The sequence below is a fragment of the Schistocerca americana genome, chromosome 7, assembly GCF_021461395.2.
Source record: "Schistocerca americana isolate TAMUIC-IGC-003095 chromosome 7, iqSchAmer2.1, whole genome shotgun sequence".
Lineage (NCBI taxonomy): Eukaryota > Metazoa > Arthropoda > Insecta > Orthoptera > Acrididae > Schistocerca > Schistocerca americana.
Genome location: NC_060125.1, coordinates 377,599,901 through 377,616,379, shown reverse-complemented (window position 1 = coordinate 377,616,379; position 16,479 = coordinate 377,599,901). Strand labels below are relative to the sequence as shown.

Here is a 16,479-nt window from a genome sequence, read left to right as displayed (position 1 = left end):
ATACAACGAACTAAGGATGGTTCCGGCATTTTGCAAGTACACAAAATATTGTGTTTAATGCTCAAACATGTTTCACCACTGCTGTGGCATCCTCAGTGGTTTTTGTTTTGTTTTTTATTGTGCGGTCCTGTGACTATCAGCCAAAATCAGCCACTGGTACTAATTTAGATCTGTGGCAGATTTCGGTTGCCAGTAACTGGGCACACACACAACGTGAAAGAAAATAAGAAAACCCACTGAGGCTGTCGCAACTTTGGTGAAACATGTTTGTGTGCAAAGACAAAACAACATTTAGCATACCTGCTAAAAGGTGGACCAATTCTACATTCACTGTCAGTAGAGACTGCAAAGCAATATGAACGACATTTGCCAAATACTTACTCTAAATAGATGAAATATAAATGTAATTATTACAAGTACATACCTCATCAATTAATTCATGTCCACCCCAACAGTAAATGTATATTTGAAATGCTGGCATGGGAAGGTACATCAAACATTTGAAAATAGAGTTTCCTTCCGGATTCTGAAAGAAATAATTAGTAACGTTCATTTATGCACTCAAAAATTGTTTACATGCATGTTACTACACATATTTTTGTTTGAACAATCGAATTCTACCAGTTTGGACTAAATATGTCACAGACTATTATATTTACATTCACTTACATGTTGAAAGTTAGTAACAAATGGGAAATACCAGTAAAGGGCGGTTATAGTGTTTTACACTAAATACTGTCCTGTAGATGTTGTACAACATTCGAGGAGTCCCGAATTTATTTACGTTTAAAGATTGCAGGAACATTCTCCAGTTTCTCAAATAAAGGCCTCTGTCACATATTTTTATGCACGTTAATAAAGAGTGACAGGGATCTTATAATCACATCTCCTTCTTTTACTTTTATTTAAGGAAATTCAAATTTATAGTTTTAGAATCTAAAGATAGTGTAGCAAAATGGGATCCATTGAAATACAATAGAAGAAACTGAGCTGTGGTGAAACCATGAAGGCCAAACACAATCGGCACAGCCACTTTTCAAAAGGCATTACTCCGAAATCTTTAGTGTTCAGGAGCGAAGGAAAACATTCTGTGTATTAATGAATCGAACGTAACAGGTTGGGCTTTCCAATGTTTAAATAACAGAATATAATGTATATTTTGCCATTCTTGCAGTTGCTAGGTTTTGCAATGTCTTTGAAAAAATTAAGTACCAAATCTTAGAATAAAGTTCTTTTCTTGATTAAGTAATTCATAATTATGGTCAAGTTACGTTTTTAATAGTGTTTTATGTTGTTTCCTTTCACTCAAACCGTTTCACTGTATTGTAACTCTAATCAAAGCACGTCAAACATGATTTCATTGATCATCATCTGCAGCGGTAACAGCAGCAATGTTACATACAGCCCATTTCATCAAATCATCACAGAAGATATCTCTATTTGAGCTTAATATAATCAAGTAACATTGAAGATCTTGCATTTTGTTCCTGTTAATAGCCGCTGGTCCAGCGTAAGCCTTTCCAAAAATAAAAGATGTATCCTTTTTGTAACATGTTTGCCACCAATTAGAGAAGTTTACATAGCTTTGGTTTCTATTAGCTTCATGGTGAGCTTGCGATATTCGAAGCACTTGCAATGATTTCACAATATTATTCCGCCACGTACACTATATGAGTTCTTCTGGTTACTAGTTTCACCACGGAACATATCCTGTCGCATACGTTATACAAATGTCGACGCATAGAGAAACACCGTTCCACTTTAGCAAAATGTTTAGCGCTCACCAATGATTTTTGTCTTGTTTTGCCAAACGGAGCCGTCGGGAAACAAACTTAGCTCTTTGACATATCCTGGTATATATTTTTTTATATAATCAAGTCACTTAGGTGCAACCACAACGGAGGGGTATCTGTTGAGAGGCCAGACAAACGTGTGGTTCCTGAAGAGGGGCAGCAGCCTTTTCAGTAGTTGCAGGGGAAACAGTCTGGATGATTGACTGATCTGGCCTTGTAACACTAACCACAGTCTTGCTGTGCTGGTACTGCGAACGGCTGAAAGCAAGGGGAAACTACAGCCGTAATTTCTCCCGAGGGCATGCAGCTTAACTTTATGGTTAAATGATGATGGCGTCCTCTTGGGTAAAATATTCCGGAGGTAAAATAGTCCCCCATTCGGATCTCCGGGCGGGGACTACTCAAGAGGATGTCATTATCAGGAGAAAGAAAACTGGCGCTCTACGGATCGGAGCGTGGAATGTCAGATCCCTTAATCGGGCAGGTAGGTTAGAAAATTTAAAAAGGGAAATGGATAGGTTAAAGTTAGATATAGTGGGAATTAGTGAAGTTCGGTGGCAGGAGGAACAAGACTTTTCGTCAGGTGACTACAGGGTTATAAACAGAAAATCAAATAGGGGTAATGCAGGAGTAGGTTTAATAATGAATAGGAAAATAGGAATGCGGGTAAGCTACTACAAACAGCATAGTGAACGCATTATTGTGGCCAAGATAGATACGAAGCCCACGCCTACCACAGTAGTACAAGTTTATATGCCGACTAGCTCTGCAGATGACGAAGAAATTGAAGAAATGTATGATGAAATAAAAGAATTTATTCAGATAGTGAAGGGAGACGAAAATTTAATAGTCATGGGTGACTGGAATTAGTCAGTAGGAAAAAGCAGAGAAGGAAACGTAGTAGGTGACTATGGATTGGGGCTAAGAAATGAAAGAGGAAGCCTCCTGGTAGAATTTTGCACAGAGCATAGCTTAATCATAGGTAACACTTGGTTCAAGAATCATGAAAGAAGGCTGTATACATGGAAGAAACCTGGAGACACTGACAGGTTTCAGATAGATTATATAACGGTAAGACAGAGATTTAGGACACAGGTTTTAAATTGTAAGACATTTCCAGGGGCAGTTGTGGACTCTGACCACAATCTGTTGGTTATGAACTGTAGATTAAAACTGAAGAAACTAAAAAAATGGTGGTAATTTTAGGAGATGGGACCTGGATAAACTGACTAAACCAGAGGTTGTAGAGAGTTTCTGGGAAAGCATAAGGGAACAATTGACAAGAATGGGGGACATAAATACAGTAGATGAGGAATGGGTAGCTTTGAGGGATGAAGTAGTGAAGGCAGCGGAGGATCAAGTAGGTAAAAAGACGACGGCTAGTAGAAATCCTTGGGTAACAGAAGAAATATTGAATTTAAGTGATGAAAGGAGAAAATATAAAAATGCAGTAAATGAAGCAGGCAAAAAGGAATACAAACGTCACAAAAATGAGATCGACAGGAAGTGCAAAATGGCTTAGCAGGGATGGCTAGAGGACAAATGTAAGGATGTAGAGGCTTATCTCACTAGGGGTAAGATAGATAGTGCCTACAGGAGAAAAGAGAACCACTTGTATGAATATCAAGAGCTCAGATGGAAACACAGTTCTAAGCAAAGAAGGGAAAGCAGAAAGGTGGAAGGAGTATATAGAGGATCTATACAAGGGCGTTGTACTTGAGGACAATATAATGGAAATGGAAGAGGATGTAGATGAAGATGAAATGGGAGATATGATACTGCGTGAAGAGTTTGACAGAGCGCTGGAAGACCTGGGTCGAAACAAGGCCGTGGGAGTAGACAACATTCCATTAGAACTACTGAAAGCCTTGAGAGAGCCAGTCCTTACAAAACTATACCATCTGGTGAGCAAGATGTATGAGACAGGCGAAATGCCCTCAGACTTCAAGAAGAATATAATAATTCCAATCCCAAACCAAACAGGTGTTGACAGATGTGAAAATTACCGAACTATCAGTTTAATAAGCCACGGCTGCAAAATACCAACGTGAATCCTTTACAGACGAATGGAAAAACTAGTAGAAGCCGACCTCGGGGAAGATCAGTTTGGATTCCGTAGAAATATCGGAACACGTGAGGCAATACTGACCTTACGACTTATCTTAGAAGCTAGATTAAGGGAAGGCAAACCTACGTTTCTAGCATTTGTAGACTCAGAGAAGGTTTTTGACAATGTTGATTGGAATACTCTCTTTCAAATTCTGAAGGTGGCAGGGGTAAAATACAGGGAGCGAAAAGCTATTTACAATTTGTACAGAAACCAGATGGCAGTTATAAGAGTCGAGGGGCGTCAAAGGGAAGCAGTGGTTGGGAAGGGAGTCAGACAGGGTTGTAGCCTCTCCCCGATGTTCTTCAATCTCTAGATTGAGCAAGCAGTGAAGGAATCAAAATGCAAAATTCGGAGTAGGTACTAAAATCCATTGACAAGAAATAAAAACTTCGAGGTTTGCCGATGACATTGTAATTCTCCAAGAGCCACAAAGGACTTGGAAGAGCCGTTGAACGGAATGGACAGTGTCTTGAAAGGAGGGTATAAGATGAACATCAACAGAAGCAAAACGAGGATAATGGAACGTAGTCGAATTAAGTCTGGTGATGCTGAGGGAATTAGATTAGGAAATGAGACACATAAAGTAGTAAAGGAGTTTTGCTATTTGGGGAGCAAAGTAACTGATGATGGTCGAAGTAGAGAGGATATAAAATGTAGACTGGCAATGGCAAGGAAAGCATTTCTGAAGAAGAGAAATTTGTTAACATCGAGTTTAGATTTAAGTGTCAGGAAGTCGTTACTGAAAGTATTTGTATGGAATGTAGCCATGTATGGAAGTGAAACATGGACGATAAATAGTTTGGACAAGAAGCTTTTGAAATGTGGTGCTACAGAAGAATGTTGAAGATTAGATGGGTAGATCACATAACTAATGAGGAAGTACTGAATAGGATTCGGGAGAAGAGATGTTTGTGGCACAACCTGACTAGAAGAAGGGATCGGTTGGTAGGACATGTTCTGAGGCATCAAGGGATCACCAATTTGGTATTGGAGGGCAGCGTGGAGGGTAAAAATCGTAGAGGGAGACCAAGAGATGAATACACTAAATAGATACAGAAGGATGCAGTAGGTACTGGGAGATGAAGAAGCTTGCACAGGATAGAGTAGCATGGAGAGCTGCATCAAACCAGTCTCAGGACTGAAGACCACAACAACAACAACAACATAATCAAGTCGGAAGGAGCATACGTAATTTTCTCCTTTCTTCGCAGTGCCTTCATGGTATGCATGCATTTCAGATTCATTATTTTCCGTGTTACGCACCAGTTTAGCAGTACCGTTCAACATATGACTTGAACTACGATAAGCGAAACGTAACGCTTAGTGCATTAGGTATTCGATGAGACGACAGGCGAAGATAATCAGTATTGAGAGGTCATTATTCCAGGAGTAAAGCCCTTTCAGAAATGATGTCGCTGTAACTAAGTCGCAAGAAACACATTAACAATAGCTGGAATAACGCCTTTTTTAATTCACAAAGTTCTATCTATGTTTGTAGAACTTGGCATCGTTCTTAACTCTCTTTGTCAACATTTGGAATAAGGCTCTTTCAAAAATGACTGCATCAATTAAAAGTGGGACGTTTATTTTATTGCAGAAGAACGGAGAAGGAAGGAAATGTGTAGCTTAATTGTAAACAAGAAAATTAGGAACAATATTACATGTAATGAAATACTTTCAGAAAGATTTGCTGTAAAAATAAACAAAAGGTATTCAATGAAAATCATTCTCGCCAATGCCCCAACGTATTCGCATTCTGCTGAGGAGAGGGAAATCTCATGAGAAACTACTGATATAATCATTGTCAGCTAAACTCATTACAAGATGAAACTAATCGTTGTGAGTGCAAAAGCAGAAGTATAACCAATAATAGAGTCTACAACTTTGTGTGTGATGCCACAAATGGCAGAGATCGAATATTAGAGTAATCTGTGTCATCTTGTTGGTCTTAAATCATGAATTGAATTCACTGCATGTAAGTAAGATGCTACTCTGACTTAAGGATTATCTAACTGCAATGGGATTATTCCTTGAAGATGTTCTTAATTTTAACATGATCTTAATGAACGGGACTTATTCCTGGAAATGAGTACAATTGCATGCTTGCATGCTAGACCTGTAATTATTCACTACAGATATTCTCTGTTGACCTGCCCCGCGTCTCGTGGATTCGTAAGGCGAAGAACTTTCCTTTCACGCTCCAAGAAAATATATTCATGTACCGGTATATATAGTGAACGTGTATTAACATGAGATGAAACTGTGGCTATAGGAACGACCGAGCCGGAGTTACAGATAATAATTCACGGTGTGTGCAAAACGTTAACAATCTCTTTGACTGAATTTATACATTCAGGAGTGAAGAATGGCAGATGTCATTGGGTTCAAATTCCAGACGTAGCCCGTAGCTGGCGTGGCCACAAGCTTTTATGTTACAAGCTACACAAGTTATACGGCAAACATGATTACAAAATCACTGAGGAAACTGGAGGAAAAAAATGTGACACATTCTAAAGAAGGAACACGAGATGCAAAGATATCCATGTGTGTTGAATACGCGTTCCATTAAGCCAGACAGTCATTCAGCTGCAGGACTCACGATCGTTAAATCCGTAACCATAATAAGGCCACGATGTGACTTTAATTGTTCTCGATGCTTAGAACATGGAAAAGCAATAGATACGGAAGTTAACAGGGCACGCGAAACATACTCTAGTTTCGTAACAAATCCCCACGTTCTTATCGTGAAGTGGCTGGAAGAATCTTTAGTGATTAAAAGTTCTTGTCGCAAAAAAATTAATTTGCGCTCCACCGTTAACTGTGAGTTCGGCTGAAGGCCTTTTGCAGCATGAATAATAGTGATGGTTATCATTACCAACTACGTGTAGCACAGACCATTTGCATGTCTCAGTACACGTGTGAGTGACGTCCAAGCCCTGTCTAGATCGACTGCGAGAACATCAAAATCTCTCGACTAAGTGTAACGTGCAGAGAGTAAAGTTAATAAACCGCCATTTTCAAATTTAGAGAGAACAAAATTTTTGTTTCCGGAATAAAACAAATAGGAGTCTTATTTGGAAGGGGGTAAACAGATTTAAACATTAAATTTACTATATTTCTTCAATATTTAAGAAAGTTGTACAGGATATGACAATCATAAATCACTTCAAAACTTCTAATCACCAAGATATAAGAGTTGGACTAACAGTTTTCAGATTTTATTTAAGAATAAGGATGAATTTCAAAGTACCTCCTAAGATAAAAAAACGATGCACCACGAACGAATTGTCTGAATGGGACTCAAATTGGTAGATGTGGTGTAGATGCACAGACAAATGATTATAATTTCAGAAAAAATTGGATAGTTTATTGAAGAGAATGAGCTTCACGAATTGAGCAAGTCAATAAAACGTTGGTACACCTGTGGCCCCAATGAAAGCAGTTATTCGGCTTGGCATTGATTGAGAGTTGTTGGACGCCTTACTGAGGGAAATCGTGCCAAATTCGGTCCAGTGTGCGTGATGGATGGTGAAAATCCCGATGTAGTTAGAGGGCGCTATTTATAATGTTCCTAACGTTCTCAATTGGAGAGAGATTGGGTGACCTTGCTGGCCATGATTGGGTTTGGTAATCACGAAGACAAGCAGCAGAAAATTTCGCCGTTTACAGATCAAAATTATCTTGCTGAAATGTGAGCCCAAGATGGCTTTCCATGAAGGGTAACAATATCGAATATCGTCGACGTACCGCTGTGTTGTAAGGGTGGGAACCAAAATGGTCCTGCCATTAAATGAAATGGGACTCCCGATCACCACTCTAGGTTGTCGTGCCGCATGGCTGCTATCCCAACGCAGTCCGAAATGACTCCAGACACGCTTTCGAAGCCAGACTCTTCACTAAAGACAGCTGCTAATACCATGTAGTGAGGAGACGAACTGTATAACTCGCCCTGCTATCTTACAGTACTGTGTTTGTAGTAAAAACCATATCTAAAAGATTACAAGATTAGTACAGTTAAGACAGGAAGACTTAACCAAAATGAAGTCTATGTCATTCTCTTGATTAAAGAGGGAGAAAATGGTTCTGAGCACTATGGGACTTAATATCTGAGGTCATCAGTCCCATAGAACTACTTAAACCTAAGTAATTTAAGGACATCACACACATCCATGCCCGAGGCAGGATTCGAAACTGCAACTGTAGCGGTCGCGCGGTTCCAGACTCAAGCGCCTAGAACCGCTCGGCCATTCCGGCTGTCGATTAAAGAGGGACTCGTCACTGAAGACAATTATACTACATATAGGGTGGTCCATTGCCCGTGACCGGGCCAAATATCTCACGAAATAAGCGTCGAACGAAAAAAACTACATAGAACGAAACTCGTCAAGCTTGAAGGGGAAACCAGGTGGCGCTATGGTTGCCACGCTAGATGGCGCTGCCATAGGTCAAACGGATATCAACTGCGTTTTTTTTTAAAAATAGGAACCCCCATTTTTATTACGTATTCGTGTATTACGTAAAGAAATATGAATGTTTTAGTTGGACCACTTTTTTCGCCTTGTGATAGATGGCGCTGTAATAGTCACAAACATATGGCTCACAGTTTTAGACGAACAGTTGGTAACAGGTAGGTTTTTTAAATTAAAATACAGAACGTAGGTACGTTTGAACATTTTATTTCGGTTGTTCCAATGCGATACATGTACCTTTGTCAACTTATCATTTCTGAGAACGCAAGCTGTTACAGCGTGATTACCTGTAAATATCACATTAATGTAATAAATGCTCAAAATGATGTCCGTCAACCTCAATGCATTTGGCAATACGTGAAACGGCATTCCTCTCAACAGCGAGTAGTTCGCCTTCCGTAATGTTCGCACATGCATTGGCAATGCGCTGACGCATGTTGTCAGGCATTGTCCGTGTATCACGATAGCAAATATCCTTCAACTTTCCCAACAGAGAGGACCAATTATTCTTCCTCCCATAATGTCGCACCATACATTAACCCGCCAATATCGCTGATGTTCAACTTGTCTCAGCCATCGTGTATTTTCCGTTGCCCAATAGTGCATATTATGCCGGTTTATGTTACCGCTGTTGGTGAATGACGCTTCGTCGCTAAATAGAACGCGTGCAAAAAATCTGTCATCGTCCCGTAATTTCTCTTGCGCCCAGTGGCAGAACTGTACACGACGTTCAAAGTCGTCGCCATGCAATTCCTGGTGCATAGAAATATGGTGCGGGTGCAATCGATGTTGATGTAGCATTCTCAACACCGATGTTTTTGAGATTCCCGATTCTCGCGCAATTTTTCTGCTACTGACGTGCAGATTAGCCGCGACAGCAGCTAAAACACCTACTTGGCCCTCATCATTTGTTGCAGGTCGTGGTTGACGTTTCACATGTGGCTGAAAACTTCCTGTTTCCTTAAACAACGTAACTATCCTCCGAACGGTCCGGACACTTGGATTATGTCGTCCAGGATACCAAGCAGCATACATAGCACACGTCCGTTGGGCATTTTGATCACAATAACCATACATCAACACGATATCGACCTTTTCCGCAATTGGTAAACGGTCCATTTTAACACGGGTGAAGTATCACGAAGCAAATACTGTCTGCACTGGAGGAATGTTATGTGATGCCACGTACTTATTCGTTTGTGACTATTACTGCGCCATCTATCAGAAAGGGAAAAAAGTGGTCCAACTAAACCATTCAAATTTCTTTACGTACTACACGAATATGTAGTAAAAAATGGGGGTTCCCATTTAAAAAAACGCAGTTGATATCCGTTTGATCTATAGCAGCGCCATCTAGCGGGCCAACCCTAGCATCATCTGGTTTCCCCCTTCAAGCTAGACGAGTTTCGTTCTTCGTAGTTTTTTTCGTTTGATGCTAATTTCGTGAGATATTTGGCCTGGTCACTATCAATCGACCACCCTGTATACTGCCTGACATGTCACTGTAATTTCGTAAACGTATACACCACATCCGGGTCTGTCTTCGGCCTGGAATCACATTGACTGGAGTAGTATTACATCATCCAGGTCAGAGGGAGTGAATTGCCATACTGACGAATGGGCTCATCCAGTTAAGTTCTTTGTAAATACTCCTACATTCCCATTGTCAGTTACGGGACAGCAGTGCCCAGACGTGTCTCCTCTGATTACGTGGTACGGGAAGTGCGGACTGGGGATGCGAGCCGCAGACCCCAGTGTTTCTGTCACCACATCTGGGATCAGGACGCTATTGATGCCCAAGAGGTGCGTCTATGTGCTGTTGTCTCACCTGTTTAATTGCCATGAAGTGAGTGAGTGCATCGTCTCACTGGCTGCCGTCGTGCCTTCAGCACGCTCAAGCCTGAGTTCCTTTCCTTACTTAGTTGAAAGTTTTGCTAAGTAAGGCTTGTAGGGATGTGTTGTAAGGATTGCTTCCAGAAAAAGAGGATGGCGGAAATTCAGTTTGCCAGCTGATCTCCGAAATGACCCTCTTTCTCATACGCATATTCCCTCCCCATGCACACACACGCTCATGTCATAGCTCTCAACTTTATACCTTTTATGTATAACTTAACAAATGAAGCCGACATCCAAAAAAATGAGACTGATGAAAGTACAAACTGCCCAAGCAGTAATGGCTAGAGGGCAAACGCAAGGCCTTGAAGTAAGGATGAATAGGTGTAAGACACATGCTACCTGTCGAAAAATTGATGGGACCATTGAGAGGAAGAGGAGTATATGAATATGAAATGTTCAGATGCAAACAAAAGAATGAAAAGCTGAAAGGGGGGCGGAATATATAGAGGGTCTATAAAAGAGTAACAAACTTGAAGACAATGATATGGAAAAACACGAAGAAGTAAGGGAAGATATGGGAGATAGGACGAGAAAAGAATTTCACCGAGCACTGAAAGATATAAGTGGAAACAAAATCCCTGGGGTAGACGAATTTCCCTCAGCATTTTTGAGATCTTTTGGAGAGCGGGCCATGACAAAATTATTCCACCTGGTGTGCAAGATTCATAAGACAGACAAAATACTCTGATACTTCAAGAAGAAGGTAATAATTCCAATTCCAAAGAAAGCATTTGCAGACAAGACTGAATTCTGTCGAATTAGGAGTTTAATAACTCACTGTTGCAAAATATTGAAAAGAATTTCCTACAGAAGACTGGAAAAACTGATAGAGGCCGACCTTGGGGAAGCTCAGTTTGGGCTCTGTAAAAATGTAGAACACGCGGGGCAGTACTGACTCAGCGACTTATTTCATAGATCACAGAAGACAAACCTACATTTGCAACATTTCTAGATTTAGAGAAAGCTTTTGACAATGTGTACTGGACTATTCTCTTAGAAATATTAAAGGAATCAGAGACACAATACAGGGTCCGGAATCTTCTTGCAACTTATAAGGAAACCAGAGTGCCTTAATGTGAATCGAAGGTAATGGAAGAGAAGCCATAGTTGAAAAGGAACTGAGACATCGATGTAGGCTATCGTCGATGTTATTCAGTCTGTGCACACAGCAGGCTGTGAAGGAAATAAAAGTTCAGGGAAAAGATATAAAAAGTTGGCTGTTGCTGATGACACTGTATTCTGTTAGATGTGGCTAAGGACTTGGAACAGCAGTTGAACGAAGTGGATAGTGACTTGAGAAATGACTATATGATAAACATCGTTAAAAGTAAACACGGTTAATAAGATGCAATCTAAGTAAATCAGACGATGCTGAGGGAATTAGATTTCGAAACGAGACACTGAAAAAGGTACATTAAATTTATTATTTTGGCAGCAAGATAATTAATGAAGTGGATAAGGTGTGAAATGCGGACTAGTAAGGGTAAGGAAAGAATTTCTGAAAAAGAGGAATTTCTGAACCTTATAAATATGATTCAGACATTATTTTCTGAAGGAATTTGTCTCGTGTGGAACTAAAAAGTTGACGATAGCCAATTCTTACAAGAAAAAGATAGAAATTTATGAACTGTGGTGCTGTAGAAGGATGCTTGATTGAATAATAATTGACGCCCCAACGCAACATTGGTGAATTGTATCACGTAATATGTTTTTTGTGTTGTGGTCTTTAGCCCGAGATCGGTTTCATGCAAGTCTCCAAGCTACTCCATCCTGTAAAAGCCGCTTTATTTACAAACAACTACTGCAACGTACGTCCTTTTGAATCCGATTATTATATTCAGCCTTGGTTTTCCACTACGATTTTAATCCCCCACACTCCTCTTCAATACTAAATTGGTGATACCTTTATGTCTCAGAATGGGTCCTATCAACAGATAGTCATGTTGTGCCACAAATTTCTTGTCTCCCCATTTCTATTCAGTTCCTCCTAATTAGTTACGCGGTCTACCCATCTAAACGTCAGCATTCTTCTTTATATGTTACTCAAAATTTAAATGCTGAGGTACGTACATTTTTCTGGAATTACGTATTTCTCGTGTTAGCACGAACGTGCCTAGAGGCCGTTGCTTGTACCAGACAGCTAGAAGTTCAAATTGCATGCGAGCTGGTTCAAATGGGTCAAATGGCTCTGAGCACTATGGGACTCAACTGCTGAGGTCATAAGTCCCCTAGAACTTAGAACTACTTAAACCTAACTAACCTAAGGACAACACACCCATTCATGCCCGAGGCAGGATTCGAACCTGCGACCGTAGCGGTCGCGCGGTTCCAGACTGTAGCGCCAGAACCGCTCGGCCACCAGCGGTCGGCGCATGCGAGCTGGTCCTGCTATCTTACAGTACGGGCGCTTCTAGGAAAAATCATATCTAGAAGAATAGTACTGGTAGGACAGAAAGCTTAACATAACAATTAAGTCTCTGACACAGTGAAAAATCGTAACGACTGAAACCATCACTCCCATCGCATTTTCAATAAGCAGCACATTCCTGTCCTTAGAGTTGTCACAGTGTGGAGCACCAGAGATAACCTATGTGACTCAGGATGAGCATAATTCTGTCGCTACGCCTCTCAGTCTTATCCAGGCTAACAAATAAGAAGCCAAATCACAGCGACACTTGTCACCCTAACGAATAAGTTAGAGGACTGCATGTTGTGAGGGAAAATCTGTAAAAGATAATTCTCATAAACAAGGGGATAAATTACTCGTCACTAAGGCAATGTGCTGGTGTATTTTATAAACGAACATTATTTATTGGAACACACGTATAAAATTTTAACACTTAGTCCTATATAGAAGGTTGAGTAAAAGTATGAAACTTATTAATCTTCGAACTTCTTATAAATTTGTAACTTATTATATCTATCTAAAACGAAACTTACAATCAGGAAATGAGTTCTGAAATAAGAGAGACGTACTGAATGTGGCCCAGAAGTTTTTGATCTGTGACTCATGTAACATGAACTACAGTAACGTATTGCGTCTACTGAACCCACACACTGATCAGCCAGAACATCGTGGCCACCGACCAACTATCGATGTAAGGCGTCCAGGCGACAGCACCCTCATTTGCTGAGCAGTGACTTCCAATCAAACACGTGTATGGTGCATGTAGTAACAGTGAGCGTGCTGTCTGTGCACAGAATGGGGAAGGCGTGCGATCTATCTGACAAGGGGACCCTCCATACTGTAAATCACGGATTTTGATGAGCTTGAAATATGGAGTAGAGGAACTTACCCTGAGTACCTGGCTATCCGGTTTTTTAGCGACGGGCCTCGGTTTTTGAGAAAATCGATTTTGAAGTTCATTGCGTCCCTTTTATACCCGTAACATTACATATATTCCGAGCAAGTCAGCGTAGCGTGGCGGTAAAGTTTCACGGCTATCGCGCTATAGGTACCGTGTTCCAACCCTGTTCGCGGAGTAGATTTCGGTGTATTTAATGGCAATTGTGATTTCGCCTTTTGATTCTTCGTTCAACTCCTCTACTTGTGGATCTTCTTCTGGCTGCACTACTGCAGAAACACTTGGATCTTCCATTTCACAGGATTTTTTCTAACACACGGCACTAGAGACGTTTTGCGAGAAACTAACGCTGTAGTTAGATGCCAACGTAAAGGAATGCAACTCGCGTTCTCATTGGCCGCAACAAGGAGATGGCTAACGATATTCACGGGAGAGGGGACGATGATGGGCGGAGATCGATTTCAGGTAATGCAAGAAGCGACTGAGAAGAATTCGAACACGGTACCCCCCAGCGCGGTAGCAGTGAAACTTATCCGCTGAACTAAGCTGACTTGCTCGGAATGTATGTATTGTTACGGGTATACAAAGTACGCAATGAACTTCAAAATCGATTTCCTCAAAAACCAAGGCCCGTCGCTAAAAAAACCGGCTAGCTGGGTACTCAGGCTGAGTTCCTCTACAACATATTTGAAGCGCATCAAAATCCGTGATTTTCAGTATGGAGGGTCCCCTTGTGAGTCTCAACGACGGCAGACTGCCGTGCCCGGAGGCTCGGCACGAACATTCCGGAAACTGCAAGACTTGTTGCGTACTCGACGAATGCTGTGGTGAGTGTCTTCAACACGTGGCGAAACTAAGGTGAAACCACGTCCAGACGTCGTGGTAATGGGTGGCCACTCCTGATTAGAGATGCCGAATTCGTAATCTGTGCAGACTGGTAAAACGGGACAGGCGGCGAACTGTCGCGGAATTAACATCAGACTTAAATACTGAGCCGAGTGAAAGTGTGTGAGAACACACAGTGCACCGAACACTCCTGAAGATGGACCTCCGCCTTCGACGACCCGTGTACGTGCCAATCTTAACACTACGACATCGGCAACTACGACTGAAATGGCCACGTGACCATCGGTATTTGACGTGGCAGAGCCTGAGTGGGAGGGCGCGAATCCACCTTGTTCCAGGCGAACAGCTCCGCGACCTCTGTACGACGGGATGAAGACAAGCAGGCAGCGGCTCCATTCTGCTCTGGGGACTATTCACGTGGACATCCATGAGTACAGATCAGATCGCACAAATCACCAAGACGGCCAAGCTGTATCTTACACTGGTTGCAAACTACGTACGCAACTTCATGACGATCGTGTTTTCCCCGGCAGTAGCATTTTTCAACAAGATAATGCGGCATGTCACAAGGCGAGCAATGTGATGGAGTATTTCGAGGAAAACAGTGGCGAGGTTCCAATTGATGTGCTATCTCCTTAATTCGTCAGATCTGAACACTACGAACACATGTGAGGCGTGATTGAGCGTGGCGTCAGAGCTCATCGCTTCCTCGCCGAAAGTGACGAGAATAAAATGGTTTGTGTGTTCAGATGTGGGGCTAACGCCCCCCCCCCCCCCCCCCCCCCCCCCCCAGCGACCTACCAAGGCCTCATTGCTTCCATGTCACGACTCGTGGCCGCTGTTACCCGTGTCGAAGGTGATATAATAGCTATTGTGTAGGTGATCATACAGTTCTGGCAGATCAGTGTACCTTACATGAAAATGATCTCTAAAATTAGGGAAATATGTCGTGAAACAACGGCAGCTGCTTACGAACGTGGCCTGAAAGAGCGTGATGCAGGCAGCCGTGGCGCTGCACACGAACTGCGCCATCGCCACCGGGCTCATCACGTCCTGCAGCACGTGCAGGAAGCTGTGGGCAGGAAGAGGAACGCTCAGACAGTTAACCTGGCTCTCTGCGCAGATCTGAGTGTGTCATTCACTTTAACGTAATCTTAGAACAACCACAACACTTGCTCGCAATTGAGAAATGTATGCGGTGCCACGACTCAACATCCGACCATTATTTTACTACCCAGTTTCGAGACCCATCCCAGCGAACTTCCCGAGTCTCTCAGAACCAAATTATTGGTAACTGAAGTAAATTTCACAAGCCAAAATCGCTAAAAAATCATTTTATTGGACGACCAGTTTCGACAGGGCTGTGCTGTCATCTCCGGATATTATGCTTTTGAATTTTTGCGAAATATTTTCCGTCAGTGTTTCAAGTCACTTCACACTGCATAAAATACTATGATGACAGCACATCTCTTTCGACACTGGTCATCTAATAAAATGCTTTTTTAGAGTTCTTGGCTTGTGAAGTTTTCTTCAGTTCCTGTGCACTGCAGGTCGTCCTATGTAACCAAATTATTGCAGGTCTTACGGCACAAGGGATTTTGAAGTATTCACTAAGGTAACAAATATTTTTATGTTAGAACATACATTGTGTAAGAGGTGAAGGTGCAGACATTTTTGTCGATGGATGAGGACGGTGTACTGAACAACATTGCATCATCAGTATTTACCTCATTTGTTGGCTAATAATTATAATAACAAGTCGTATGTTTTTAGGTTGAGTAGTACCTCCAAGTACACGAGGGCAAGAACAAGCTATTAATGTTTATTTTCTCCTGGACACCGTGTCATGCGTTGAAATTTGGACGTATGGACGCAAAACGTTATGTCTGTACTGACAGGAATCGTTCACTTCGTGGCCCAGGCACGAACATGCAGAAAAGATTAAGTAACAAAGTTCGTAGCGTGTTTCTAGGAACACTGTTAGACACAGAGAAAAAGAGCAACACACTGATGTGTGTACATACTAATGCACTACATATAAAATTATATGCACTGATACC

The 16,479-nt window shown here is 41.6% G+C and overlaps 1 protein-coding gene across 1 annotated transcript in view; it reads right to left on the bottom strand.

Annotated features, from left to right (window-relative positions):
• Positions 1–15,469, bottom strand: part of LOC124623167 (odorant receptor 85c-like) — a 30,624-nt gene extending 15,155 nt beyond the window's left edge. Inside the window, exons 1-2 of the mRNA XM_047148971.1 lie at positions 15,392–15,469; positions 425–526 (exon numbers count right to left, since the gene is read on the bottom strand). Of these exons, the coding sequence (XP_047004927.1) occupies positions 425–526; positions 15,392–15,466 (177 nt within the window). The 5' untranslated portion in view covers positions 15,467–15,469. The remainder of the gene's footprint in view (positions 1–424; positions 527–15,391) is intronic.
• Between the last annotated feature and the right edge of the window lie 1,010 nt (positions 15,470–16,479).